This window comes from Phyllobates terribilis, unplaced genomic scaffold (genome assembly GCF_046119375.1).
Source record: "Phyllobates terribilis strain yellow unplaced genomic scaffold, ASM4611937v1 Scaffold_3__8_contigs__length_932513732, whole genome shotgun sequence".
Taxonomy (NCBI): domain Eukaryota; kingdom Metazoa; phylum Chordata; class Amphibia; order Anura; family Dendrobatidae; genus Phyllobates; species Phyllobates terribilis.
This window is the reverse complement of record NW_027362763.1, coordinates 90,644,851-90,659,678: the sequence shown is the minus strand read 5'-3', so window position 1 is coordinate 90,659,678 and position 14,828 is coordinate 90,644,851. Positions and strand designations below refer to the sequence as shown.

Here is a 14,828-nt window from a genome sequence, read left to right as displayed (position 1 = left end):
GGCTCAAGTCTACAGACATTCTACTGTATGTGATGGCAGACTTGTGAATCCTCACAGTGTGCTGGGAGGGGGCGATGATGTGACTACAAGTTTGGCCACATTCCGACTAGACATGTCCGGCCTTGCTTAGTTCACTTGGGTTGAGCAATGCCGCTCAAGTCTAGTCAGCACGTGACCACATGTATAAAAATCACATACTTGCGATCACGTGTCCACTCCCAGCACTGGAGAGTACTGACAGCACGCACACTGCGCTCTGTGAGGAGTCACAAGTCTGCAGTCACAGTCACTGACTGCAGAATTGGGCCCCAAGCCTGGACAACCCCTTTAAGTAGTACTGAATGCCAGTCAGATTGTGAATAAATACTTTTTTTAACAATACTGCAAGTCAAAAATAAACTCCTACATCTGCTTGTGTTTCTTCCGCACAGGAATATTTATATATTTTTTCTATTAATTTGTATATTTCTACCCTTTGGTGATATTATTTTCTTGAAATATTCAGCTTGTGCATTTATTAAATATTAGTTTCTTATCTTCAGGCACTTGGCATCCATGTTGCAGAAAATCTGCTCTTTGCTTTTCATTTTAACCAGAGCGAAATATATTCTGCATAACTAACAGATCCACAATGTCATGGCGAAACTGAAATTCTAATATAAATGTCCTTTATTTTATTTTATTTTTTTTCTCTTTTTAGTTGATTTTCTACTATGGTGCTGTAGACAACTGGTGTCCTGTCCAGTATTATGAAGATATTAGGAAGGATTTCCCCAATGGCAGTATCTGGCTGTGCAATAAAGGATACAGACATGCCTTCGTCTTGGACTCCAGCAAAGAAGTAGCTTCCTTGGTTATAAACTGGCTAAACGAACTACCGAGCCTCTGAGCTGTCCTCCTCCAAAAAATATTTGCCATTGTAGCTCGGTTTTATGGTCCCAGTTTAGAGATCAAAAAATGATGGCGGGTATCACAGCTTAGATATACTTTAGAATCAATCATGGCTCCTTCATTTCTAGCTTGGATACACTTGACAAACTTTTGGCTGTACATAAGGCCTGAAGTGGCAATCAGGGAAATTTGCCACCTATATGTTTGGTTGAGAGTTTTTGATGGAGCAAAGTGAAGATTGATCTGATCAATAATTTAATGTATAGATGGAAACTACTGGAAAATCTGATCTAATCTCAATAATACGTGATTGGTTGAAAGATCGTCAGTGATTGTAATTTTTTATCTTGATTAATCAAATATGCCAGCATTATTCACAAATATAGCAGTATCCTCTAGGGGGGGGGCATCAGAGTTTCCGAGAGTAAAAACATGTAAAGTGCAGAGCAGTGATACCCAATTTCGGACCAAGGGGAAGCCTCGAAAATTGTCATTCCAAGGAAATTTTCAGAGCAATTTTCTGGCTGAGATGCGTTAAATGCTTTGCCAACTCAAAAGTTGTCAATTTCATTAAGTCCTAAAGATGTGTCCACCCTTATCTTTCTTTTCCTCAAATTTAGTTAAAGACTCCAATTTCTCAGAATAGAAATCAAATACATTATCTCGACTTGTTAGCAAAACTCTCGACAGCTTGCAATACACATCAAAACCACTGGATGGCCATATATGTATATATATAAATATGTATATATACATATAGCATGAACGGCTCCTGACAAAGTATCGCAAAATCTGTTTTTATTTTTTCAAAACTGGTCATCTTGAGACATACATAGAATCATAGAATGTTAGAGTTGGAGGGGACCTCCAGGGTCTTCGTGTCCAACCCCCTGCTCAATTCAGGAGTCACTAAACCATCTCAGACAGATGTCTGTCCAGCCTCTGTTTGAAGTCTTCCATTGAAGGAGAACTCACCACCTCTCGTGATCGCCTGTTCCAGTCATTGATCACCCTCACTGTCAAAAAAAAATTTCTAATATCTATTCTGTATCTGTATTCTGTATCTTCTCTCTTTCAGTTTCATCCCATTGCTTCTCGTGTTTCCATATGCAAATGAGAATAAGAATGATCCCTCTACACTGTGACATCCGTTCATATATTTGTACACAGCTATTAAGTCTCCCCTTAGCCTTCTTTTTTGCAAGCTAAACATTCCCAGATCCTTTCACCGTTCCTCGTAGGACATAGTTTACAGTCCGCTCACCATCCTGGTCGCTCTTCTCTGAAATTTCTCTAGTTTTTCGATGTCTTTTTTAAAATGTGGATATGTCGAGTGAAGAGGAAAAGAAAAGGCGGACACATCTGTGTATGTGTAATTGTTTCTGGAGGTCTCAGAACTGTCGATATGCGAGATAAATAAGTTTAGGGAATGATTTTAGATTCTGGATTTTAGTTAGTCATCCTATTAAGGACCACTAGAATTATAATCACCCATTGCTTCAAACAGCTGAGAATGCAAATGTAGAACTGATATACATGGCACTAACATATATAACTCTTCTGTAGTATCTGAGGTTATACTTGTAGTTCATGACTGCTATTCGGAACTGTTTTTATTTGGAATCGGGTACTAACGTGGTCTACTTTTTACTCTTCCAAGTACTTCCTTGTGTGATCATATGTGCAGTCCAAAATGGAATTATGTATATAGTTCCCACTGATTGTGCCCTCTCCCGGTATTCCAGTGATTTTCTGAAGTTCTCAACAAGTGTTGAGGAACATGGGCAAAATAATGTAGCATTGGACATACGATGGGTGCAACATTTGCCATTTATGAATCTGAGCTATAAAAAAATAATCCATAAAAATACATCCTTTTTTATGAAAGGTATAAAACACAAATCTTATATTGGGGATTTGAAGAGTAATCTACATTTACATATGAAGGTCATCATCTTGTTATACGTCACTGGTTTCTTAGTACTGACTGCTAGCAAAGTGTCAAGTCATGTGCCCATGAATTCCATGGACAAACCTGGACTCTACGTCTTTTTATAGGGAATGTATGGATTTTTTTTCTGTGTTTCTAATAATTTGACAAAGGCTAGTAAATTGAAATTTGGCCAAGGTTAGACTTGCATCCATTACATTGTAGTATAGCTGTGACTAATGAAACATCTGAAGAATTTACCCAGTAATCTGTCGCATGTTGCCTGAGCTTCTGTTAGCAGCATTTAAATATATACTTTACAGCAGTCACTAAGACCACAGGAGTTGACCCTCATTGGGGGAGTGTTGTGGGCATGCTCAGTGACCTTTTGCAGAGGTAAGAGTGCAGGGAGAGGGAGGAGGTGAAATTTGACCTTCACCTACTGTAAATGGTGCCTTCTGTATATAGGTGTTACTTGTAATTGTAATCCTGTCTGATGATAATGAGATGGATTCTGAGAAGTGATCTCTACAGAACAGAAACAATTGTGGAAAAACTGCAAGACTGCAAAAAATCTTACCCTTTAAATGGAAAATTGGAGAGATGACTATAATGAGAAGCAGGAGAACACTCCGAGACAGATGGCTACCCTGAAGACATGGGTTAGCTTTTGTTGGATAGATATTTGTGGCTACTTCACCATAAACACGTAAGCTCGGCCAAACATGCATGTTTACATCGATGGGAAGAGTGGAATAAGCTGGCTTATCTCCGTCAATAAGAAAAGAACAAGCTTCCTGAAATCCAACTTACCTGATCTCTCTTTCTCCCAATATCTACCATCAAAGATCAGTCAGCAAACCCCATTTTTGTATATGGCCATTACCATTAAAATTGCAATTAAGGAGATTTTCTGAAGTTCACCCAGCAGTTGTTACTTTTCCAAAAAGGTTCAAGAAGTAAAGTATTACTACGTAAAAGACTTAACTCTGAGAATAATATTTATAAAAAAGAAGTAAAAAGTCATTGTCTTTCAGGATAAAACACCACCAAATCTTGTACTCACATATATGGAAATTCCATGGGGATCATTGTCTTGGCCATTATTGACTTCTGATTTTAGTAAAGAACTTACTTTCCTTATTCCATGATACAATATGCATATTAAATTTCCAAAACGTCTTGAGCCTCAGTGCTCTTACATCATGTCCCTGCGTGAAAAACTGAAAGTTCCATAAACAGTCCAAGAAGACTTGCAATTCTTTCCAAGTGACCCGGTCTGGTAATTCTTATGCGTTAAAGTAGTAAATTGTTAGGAAATTAAGCTCCGATTATCTGGATCATTCCAGTAGATGAAGATGCTCGGCAATAAAAACAGAGATCTCGATGAGTGGGTGGTCTGAATTATTTATGAGGGGTTGAATATCTTTTATTGTAGACCCTCCCCTAACTTTTTTTATCTAAGAAATGACCAGTTTATCTTTGCTTGCATGTCGTTATGATTGGGCTTCGTTTTATGTGTTGCTTTTTTTTTAAGTTTATATTAAACATAGTGTGCAGACACAGAACGTCCACCAAAAAAATTAGTAATTTTTTTTTTTTCGCTTCTGCCAACAGTTCCAGCTGTTGACTCCCACGGTGGGTCACAAATGTACTCCAAACATCAGTACATTTCTTAGTACAAGAAATGTAATATAAAAAAAAATCTGACTTTCAGCTCGACAGGAGAAGTCAGTTTTACAGATTTGTTTCTTCAGATAACGCATGTCGGAGAACACCTTTGACAGTGCCACCAGCCAAAGCAAGCTTTACTTTCCTGTTAGGTGTTGCTGTTTTAGTTCAAAAATTCATTTTCCCAAATTATACAACTGTGCATGGTTAAATAGTATAGAAATGAAGCAAATATTACACATTTTTGGCACTTTAAATAATGTATAAAGTTGTGCATAAATAAAAGTTATTGTTTTGTCTAGGGTACTCTAAATTGTAGAAATCTGCTCGACTGGTCAAAAACAATTATGGTTATGCTTCAAAAATTGAACGTTGCATTGGTAAAAAATTATTTGTGTGGCAATGCAAATAAACAATGTCTTCTGGTTTTTCTACTTTCCTTCCTCATAATTCCATCCATTCTGCTTCAACGCACTTCACAACTTGATACTGACACCCTTTTTTGATGCTGCCACCTATCATTGCGATGGCGTTCTTTGGCTTGCAAGCCTCTATTTTTTTCCTCCATACATAACAATGTTCCTTATGAATGAACACTAGAGATGAGCAGATCACTTTGCGCAACCCTGGTCAATGGTCCAGGTTAATGTTCTCTGGCCAGGGAAAGGAGCTGCCCGAATTTCCTTGCCCTCTGGGATCTCCAGCTTGGCTTATAATTTGTCGGACTGGTAATATGACACGGATGACACACCGAGAAAAAAAAAAACACCCAGGAACCCAGAAGCTCGGGAAATTTGTGTAGTTCCTGTCCACGGCCAAAGAGCACCGACCTGGACCGTGGACTAAGGTTGCACAAAGCGATTCGCTCATATCTGCCGAACAGTTCTATTTTTATTTCATCAGACCAGAAGACTTTTCTTATGGTGGTTTTGGAGCAATGTCTCCAATTCTTTCTGAACTGCCTTATAGGATATTTTTCGATATAGGTCTCGTTTAAGCGATGATATAAATACTTTTGTACAAATTTCCATCATCTTTTCAAGGTTGTTTGCTTTTGTTCTTGGATTGATTTTTATTTTTTTCACCAAAGTGCATTCATCGCGAGCAGGTAGAATGTTTCCTTCTTGAATGGTATGATGGCAGCGTGCTGTCGTGGTAATTAGTACATACATCTCAATGAGAAAGACTGGATCTCCTTCCTGAACATTATGATAGATACATGGTCCTATGGTGTTTAAAATGAAATATTATCATTTGAACAGATGAACGTGGTGCTATTAGACATTTCGAAATTACTCCCATGGATGTTTCAAATTTGTGAATGTCCACAATTCTTTTTCTGGTATCTTTGCTGGTTTCTTTTGAATTTCCCATATTGTCAAGCAAAGAGTCAAGTAGTATTTGGAGGTAGGTCTTAAAATAAAGCCACATGTTCACTTCCAATTATCTCAAATGATGTCAATCCAAAACAACTTGGTTGATTTGTAATAATATTTATTATGCATGCTTATACAGCGCCACCACATTCCCCAGCGTTGTAAAGACATCATCTCACTGTCCCCATTGGGGCTCAGAATATAAATTCCCTTTCAGTATGTCTTTGCAGTGTGGGAGAAAACTGGAGAACCGGGAGGAAACCCACGCAAACTCCTTGCAGATGTTGTCCTTGATTTGAACCCAATATTCCAACGCTGCAAAGCTATGGTGCTAACCAATGAGCCACTGGACGACACGGTCGTGTGATGTTATGCATCTATGAGCACAACCACTAGTCATCACACAGGAGACATATAATAATATCAGTACATAAGAATAATTCCGTTAGGTAAGTTATATACTTTGGCTTTTTTTTGAATGGCTTACACCAAAGAATTTTCATCTTGAAGGCCAATATCTGCAGCTATAACATGTGGTAAATGTGAATAAGGGCCGAGCAGGACCGAGACCCTCACTAATAGACACCCAGCCATGGGAAGCTATAGAAACGTAATGTCCGGCTGAAAGAAAAGGAAGGCCACCCCTTTATTTGCACAGAGTGCAAAAACTTGAAACAAAAACCTTATTCACTTTTACGTCATTTGACATATGTTAAGGTTTTAATACTAGAGGTTAGGACCATCCCGAATAAGGTCAACTATTTATTTATTTACTGCAGGGTATTTGCTCACTTTGTTTTTATCTTAGGTTTTGTCTGTTTAGTGGCCAGTGTGAACATGCACCTATACGTTGCATGCATACCAATTTATATTCTAGTTCATTTCTTTGGATTTTCATATGTTAAGATTGTTGTTACTATGATTTTTTTGCCATTGGGTAATGCAACCTCTACTTGGACATAATGCAAAGTTGCAGTGGCCCCAACAGAACACAAAGTGGAAGCTATACACATTACCAAACCTAAAACTAATATGTTTATAACCATTATATGGATTATACAAAGAAGAAAAGACCAAAAATCTTTACATGAATAGATGAAGAAGATGGTTTCAGTAGCGCCAAGTCTACCATTAAGTGTCCATCAAGCCTTGTGTTGATGCAGCTGGTCATTAAGAGGTCCTGCTAACCACAATGCCTACAGAACTTTCTACAAGTGATCCGTCTGGACCGTGGTCTGTCTCATAAGTATGTCTCTTAAATATGTAGCAGAAATGGGCCAGGATTGAAGGTACGAGTAACTACTTATTAAATGTACTTAGCTTCTCTATTCTTCCCACACTTAATCTTTCATTATGCATACATATGCCCTTACAGTTTTTGCTCCTCTAATCCTCACTGTTCTTTGCTATTCCCAAACCCCAGCACCCTCTAACCAAATAATCATCTCTCCTTCCCTCCTACCTGACCTCATCTGCAGACCTGCTCCTCAACTTGAGATCTATCCTACTCAAACATAAAACAAGCCAGCCACTCTCCTCCCACCTGCTCTCCCTCTCTCTGCTTCTTCTCACTGCTGGCAACATATCTCCCAATCCTGGACCTCCACAGCTTACACTTTCCACTAATTCCTCCTCCTATCGCTCCCAACCATATATAAACTACCGCAATCTCTCCTACTTTAAACCTGTGCTCTTGATGCCCACCCCCCTGCTGCCTCTCTCTGGAGCACTATGGAACTTCTGCTCTGACTGCAATAAGCTCCATGTTATTCATGACCTCTTTACCTCTTGTAATCTCTCCTTCCTGGGCATTACCAAAACATGGCTGACACCCTCCGACACTGCCTCCCCTGCTGCACTGTCTTACGGTGGCCTCCAATGGTAACAGACATGGTGGAGGAGTGGTTCTTCTCCTTTCTGCCAACTGCACTTTTAACCCAATCCCACCTCTACCTTCCCTCATCCTCCCTTCTTTTGAAGTCCACTCTGTCCGCATCCTTCCAACCTCCAAGTGGCCGTCATATACTGACATCTGGGCCCTGTCACTCCCTTTATTGACCAATTCCCCACCTTGCTTCTTCACTTTCTCTCTGCTGACATTCCCACCTTCATCATGGGCCATTTTAACATCCCCACTGACACCCGCCAGTCAGCAACATCCAAATTCCTGTTGCTTACTTCATCTTTTGGACTTTCTCAGTGGTCCTCCTCAGCCACCCACACAGACGGACATACATTGGACCTTATCTTCACCCGACTCTGCTCCTTATCTAACCTCTCAACCTGCCCCCTCTCCCTATCTGACCACCATCTACTCACTTTCTCATCCCTCTCCTCCTCACCTGTCACCCATGTCCAACAACTAGCACACCCATGCAGGAACCTTGCACATCTAGACACACACTTTCTGATTCTATTCTACCACTGACATCCATATCTTCACTCAAACAGCGCCACTGCTTTCTACAATGCCACTCTCGCATCAGCCATTGACCCGGGCGCCCCTCTTGTGCATGGCAGAGTGCGACGAATCAATAGCCAACCCTGGCACAATAGCCTCACTAAAAAGCTTTGGCAAGCGTCCAGGGTTGCAGAGCGGCGTTGGAAGAAACCACATTCGCAAGATGACTTCACAGCATTCAAACAAGCAACACTCGCATTCAAATCAGCCCTCACCTCTGTTAAACAGGCCTACTTCACAACCCTCATATCTTCGCTATCCTACAACCCCAAACAATTATTCAACACTTTTATCTCCCTCCTGCCCTCCACTGCCCCCTCCGACCTCCCTCATCACTGCTGAGGACTTTGCCACACAATTCAAAAACAAGATTGACCAAACAAGGCAAGCCTCTATTGTCCGACCACCACAACCCCTTTTTTTTCCAGACCATTGCCCTTCCCCCATAACTTCCCTCTCCAACATCACTGAAGGAGAGCTTACTCGCCTCCTCTCCAAATCACACCTCACCACTTGTGCACTCGACCGCATCCCACCTCCTCCCCAACCTCACCCCCACACTCATCCCATCCCTAACCCATTTCTTCAACCTAGCAACTTCTGATACCTTCCCCTCTGCTTTCAAACATGCCACAATCACGCCCATCCTCAAAAAGCCATCCCTCGACCCAACTGCTTTGTCCAGCTATTGCCCCATATCGCTGCTATCATTTGCCTCCAAACTCCTTGAACAACATGTTCACGCTGAACTTTCCTCTCACCTCTCATCTACCTTTCTCTTCGACAACCAACAATCTGGCTTCCGTCCCTTCCATTCCACTGAAACTGCCCTGACCAAAATTACTAATGACTTACAGCCAAAGATAACAGACAATTCTCCATACTCTTTCTAGACCTGTCCTCTGCCTTCGACACAGTTGACAACTGCCTCCTACTAAAGATTCTCTCTCTTCCTTTGGTGTCAAAGACCTTGCCCTATCCTGGATCTCCTCATACCTTTCCAACCGCACATTTAGTGTCTCGCACTCCCACACTTACCTCCTCATGCCGCCCTCTCTCTGTTGGAGTCCCTCAAGACTCCATCCTAGGACCCCTACTCTTCTCCATCTATACCCTTGGCCTGGGACAGCTCATAAAGTCCCATGGCTTCTAGTACCACCTGTATGCTGATGACACTCAGATCTACCTCTCTAGCCCAGACGTCACCTCTCTGCTGTCCAAAATCCCAGCGTGTCTATCAGCCATATCCTGCTTCTCCTCTCGCTTCCTCAAACTCAATGTGGACAAATCTGAACTCATCATCTTTCCTCTATCTCGCGTAACTTCCCCATCTGATGTATCTATCACAATAAATAACACCACACTTTCCCCTGTACCGGAAATCCGCTGCCTCGATGTTACCCTTGACTCTGCTCTGTCCTTCAAACCACACATCCAAGCTCTAGCCACCTCCTGCCTCTAGCTCAAAAATATTTCCAGAATCCATCCTTTCCTCAACCCTCAATCTACTATACTGCTTGTGCATGCCCTCATCATCTCCCGCCTCTACTACTGCAATATCCTCCTCTGTGGCCTACCTGCTAACACTCTTGGACCTCTCCAGTCTGTCCTTAACTCTGCTGCCCAACTAGTTCATCTCTCTCCTCGCTACTCCTCTGTTACCCCCCCTTTGCAAATCCATTCACTGGCTCCCAAATGCCCAGCGTATCCAGTTCAAACTACTAACACTGACCTACAAAGCCATCCATAACCTTTCTCCTCCGTACATCTCTGAACTAATCTCCCGATTTATTCCCTCACATAATGTCCGGTCCTCCCAAGACCACCTCCTCTCCTCCACACTTATTCGTTCCTCACCCAATCGCCTCCAAGACCCCATCCTCTGGAATTCTGTGCCTCAACACGTCCAATTATCCGCCACATTTGGATCCTTCAGACGGAACCTGAAAACCCATCTCTTCAAGAAAACTTACAACCTGCAATGACCATGCTGCCGCCTCACCCCCACCATAGCTGCAGCAACCCCCCCAACCTACTGTCTCCTTCTCCATCATCCTATAGAATTTAAACCCGCAATGGCAGGGTCCCCTTCCCTCCGTACCAGACTATCATTGTTAGTTCACTTAACCCCTTTAAAGCCCAAGACGTATTAGTACATATCTGCGCCCTGGGCTTTAATAGCTTGATACGTATTAATACGTCATTGCGATCGCGCCCTCACACACGCTGTGCGGGCACGATCGACGCCAGGTGTCAGCTGATTGTCACAGCTGACACCCGGTGCTATGTGCAGGGAGCGGTCCCGCACCGCTCCCGGCACATTAACCCCCGCAATGCTGCGATCGACGTCGATCGCGGCATTGCGGTGGCAAGAGGAGGTGATCGCAATACTCACCTCCTCTTCCGGCCTCCAGCGCTGTCTGTTGCGGCTTCCCGGATGTTGCCATGATGACCCAATGTCGTCATGACAACATCCGGGTCACCAGACAGCAGTAAGATAGTTTGGTCATGCGCAGTGCATGACCAAACTATCTTCTCCCTGTGCAGTGGTGACAGCCTGTATAGAACAGGGATGGTGCTGCATTCCTGTGCTATACAGGAGATCAGAATAAAAAAAGTGAAAGTCTCATAGTGGGACAAAATAAAAAAGTTAAAAAAATGTCAGAAAGTGAAAAAAAAATTGTAAATATATTAAATAAATAAATAATCCAGCAAAAATAAAAATATAATGTACCCATCAATAAATATTATTATGAAAAAAAAACAATAAAAGTGCACATATTTGGTATTGCCGCGTCCGGAACGACCTGACCTATAAAACTGTCCCACTAGTTAACCACTTCAGTGAACATGGTAAAAAAAAATAATAAACGAAGAAAAAAACAATGCTTTATCATCATACCGCCAAACAAAAAATGGAATAACACGCGATCAAATTGATGAATATAAATAAAAATGGTACCGCTGAAAACGTCATCTTGTCCCGCAAAAAACAAACCGCCATACAGCTCCATCATCCGAAAAATCAAAAAGTTATAGCTCTCAGAATAAAGCGATGCAAAAAAATAATTTTTTCTATAAAATAGCTTTTATTGTGTAAAAGCGCCAAAACATAGAAAAACTATATAAATGTGGTACCGCTGTAAACGTACTGACCCGAAGAATAAAGCTACCTTATCAATTTTACCACACGCGGAACAGAATAAAAAAATGTAAAAAAAAAACAATTCCTGAATTGTTGGTTTTTGTTTATTCTGCCTCCCAAAAATTGGAATAGAAAGCGATCAAAAAATGTCATGTGCCTGAAAATGGCACCAATAAAAACGTCAACTCATCCCGCAAAAAACAAGCCATCACATGACTCTGTCGGCCAAAATATGGAAAAATTATAGCTCTCAAAATATGGCGATGCAAAAACTAGATGTTACAAAAAAATGCGTCTTTTAGTGTGTAACAGCTGTCAGTCATAAAAACCCGATATGATTCTGGTATCACTGTAATCGCACCGACCCGAAGAATAAAGTCGTCTAATCACTTATACCGCACAAGGAACGGCGTAAAAAATAAACTCTTGGGTTAGGGTTAGGGTTGTGCTAGGGTTAGGGTTAGGGTTGGGCTAGGGTTAGGGTTGGGCTAGGGTTTTAGTTGGGCTGGGGGTTAGGGTTGGGATTTTTTTCAAAAGTAAAAAAAAAAAGATGACGATATGGCAACTAGTGTTGAGCGCAAGTGCTCGCTACTTGAGTTTGCATCGGGTGCTCGGGTATACATTGAGTATCTAGGGTGCTTGAGTCTCCACTCCATATGCTTCGCGGCCAAAAAAACCTTGCAACGATTGCATGCCATGCACGAGCGATCGCCGCATGTTTTTTTGGGGTGTCTAATAACCGTGAAACATGCGGGCGGGGACTCAAGCATGTCACTCGAGCACCCGTGATACATGGTGAATACCTGAGTACCCGATACAAACTCAAGTAGCGAGCACTTGTGCTCAAAACTAATGACAACTTATTCAATATGATGACCTAATGTTATCAAATTCTGTGTCGTACCTCTGGGTTCAAAATGTTCACTATACCCCTTGATAAAATCCTTGAGGGGAGTAGTTTCGAAAATGATGTCACTTGTGGGGGTTTCCACTATTTAGGCACATCAGGGGCTCTCCAAATGCGACATGGTGTCCGCTCTCAATTCCAGCCAATTTTGCGTTCAAAAAGTCACAAAATTCTCCTTCCCTTCTGAACTCTGCCGTGCTCCCAAACGCTGTATTTTCCCCACATATGGGGTATTGGCGTACTCAGGAGAAATTGAAACAGTTTTTGGGGTCCATTTTCTCCTCTTACCCTTGAGAAAATAAAAAAATTGGGGCTAAAACATTTTTGTGGAAAAAGTTTGATTTTTTTATTTTCACGGCTCCATGTTATAAACTTCTGTAAAGGACTTGGGGGTTCAGGGTGCTCACCACACATCTAGATAAGTTCCCTGAGGGGTCTAGTTTCCAAAATGGTGTCACTTGTGGGGGGTTTCCACTGTTTAGGCACATTCGCTAATTATTCAAGCAAATTTTACATTCAAAAAGTCAAATGGCGCTCCTTCCCTTCCGAACCCTGCCTCGCACCCAAACAGTGGTTTTCCCCCACATATGGGGTATCGGCTTACTCAGGAGAAATTGCACAACAAATTGCATGGTGCAATTTCTCCTGTTACCCTTATGAAAATGCAAAAGTGGGGGCTGAAAACATTTTTGTGGGAAAAATGTGAAAATTTTATTTTTATGGCTCAATGTTATAAACTTCTGTGAAGCACCTGGGGCTTCAAGGTGCTCACCACACATCTAGATAAGTTCCCTGAGGGGTCAAGTTTCCAAACTGGTGTCACTTGTGGGGGGTTTCCACTGTTTAGGCACATCAGGGGCTCCCCAAATGCAACATGGCGTCCGCTAATTATTCAAACAAATTTTACATTCAAAAAGTCAAATGGCGCTCCTTCCCTTCCGAACCCTGCCGTGCGCCCAAACAGTGTTTTTTCCCCACATATGTGGTATCTGCGTGCCCAGGGGAAATTGCACAACAAATTTTGGGGTCTATTTTTTCCTGTTACCCCTGCGAAAATAAAAAAATTGGGTCTAAGGTAACATTTTTGTGAAAAAAGTTAAATGTAAATTTTTTTCTTCCTCATTCCAAAAATTCCCGTGAAGCACCCTGAAGGGTTAATGAAGTTCTTGAATGTGGTTTTGAGCACCTCGAGGGGTGCAGTTTTTGGAATGCTGTCACTTTTGGGTATTTTCTGTTATAAAGACCCCTCAAAGTGACTTCAAATGTGATGTGGTCCCTAAAAAAATGGTTTTGTAAATTTTGTTGGAAAAATGAGAAATCGCTGGTCAACTTTTAACCCTTATAGCTCCCTAATAAAAAAAAATTCTGGTTACTAAATTATGCTGATGTAAAGTAGACATATGGCAAATGTTATTTATTAACTATTTTGTGTGACATATCTCTCTGATTTAAGGGCATAAAAATTAAAATTTTGAAAATTGCTAAATTTTCACCAAATTTCCATTTTTTTCACAAATAAACGCAAGTGATATTGAAGAAATTTTACCACAATCATGAAGTACAATATGTCACGAAAAAACATTCTCAGAATCAGGGGGATCCGTTGAAGCGTTCCAGAGTAATTACCTCATAAAGTGACAGTGGTCAGAATTTTAAAAATTGGTCTAACCATTAACGTGCAAACCACCATGGGTTGTAAAGGGGTTAATTTAAATGATATCCGTATTTGGTATGTAACCCCTTCTCATGTACAGCACCATGGAATCAATGGTGCTATGTAAATAATAATAAAAAGTGATTCCAATTAAAGAGTCTGTCTCCATATATTGCCATATTCTATATTTATATGTATGATGAGGGGTTCTCTATATTTGCCACAGTGGAGACACACTCGTGAAGAACAACTCATGATCTAGTAGCGCCAACCCATCCTTCATTCATTCATTGATTAGCCGGCGTGCATCCACAGATTCTAAAGTTGGACAAGTGACCAGCTGTACTTCAGTTTAGTATATAATGTGATTTCCTTAATGACTCCATTAAAGGGATTGTCCACTACTAGGACAACCCTTCTTGAACTAAATTTTGGGCCTTGATAAAATAAAAACAAACTATACTTACCTCCCGTGCTGGCACCGTTCCAGCAGTGTTGACTCTCGTGGTCCTGAAGCTGTGGTGCGGTGGAATGATACTTGGTGCCTTGCGCCCAATCAGCGCTGGCATCACTGTTCCCACCTTCGTATGAAATTGAACATGATGAGGAAGTCAGAGTCAGCAGCCCCGACTTTCTCGCAATGTTCAAAAGGTACGAAGGATGGGACAGTGACGCCAGTTCTGATAGGGCACCGGGCACCACGTGTCATTCCACAGCCCCGCGACTGCTGGAATGGCGTCAGCACGGGAGGTGAGTATAGGTTTTTTTATTTTATCGAGGCCAAACATATAGA

The 14,828-nt window shown here is 41.5% G+C and overlaps 1 protein-coding gene across 1 annotated transcript in view; it reads left to right on the top strand.

The window, feature by feature from the left end:
- LDAH (lipid droplet associated hydrolase) overlaps positions 1 to 4,926 on the top strand; it is a 232,162-nt gene extending 227,236 nt beyond the window's left edge. Inside the window, exon 7 of the mRNA XM_073674046.1 lies at positions 701 to 4,926. Coding sequence (XP_073530147.1) covers positions 701 to 889 — 189 coding nt within the window. The 3' untranslated portion in view covers positions 890 to 4,926. The remainder of the gene's footprint in view (positions 1 to 700) is intronic.
- Positions 4,927 to 14,828: the final 9,902 nt, after the last annotated feature.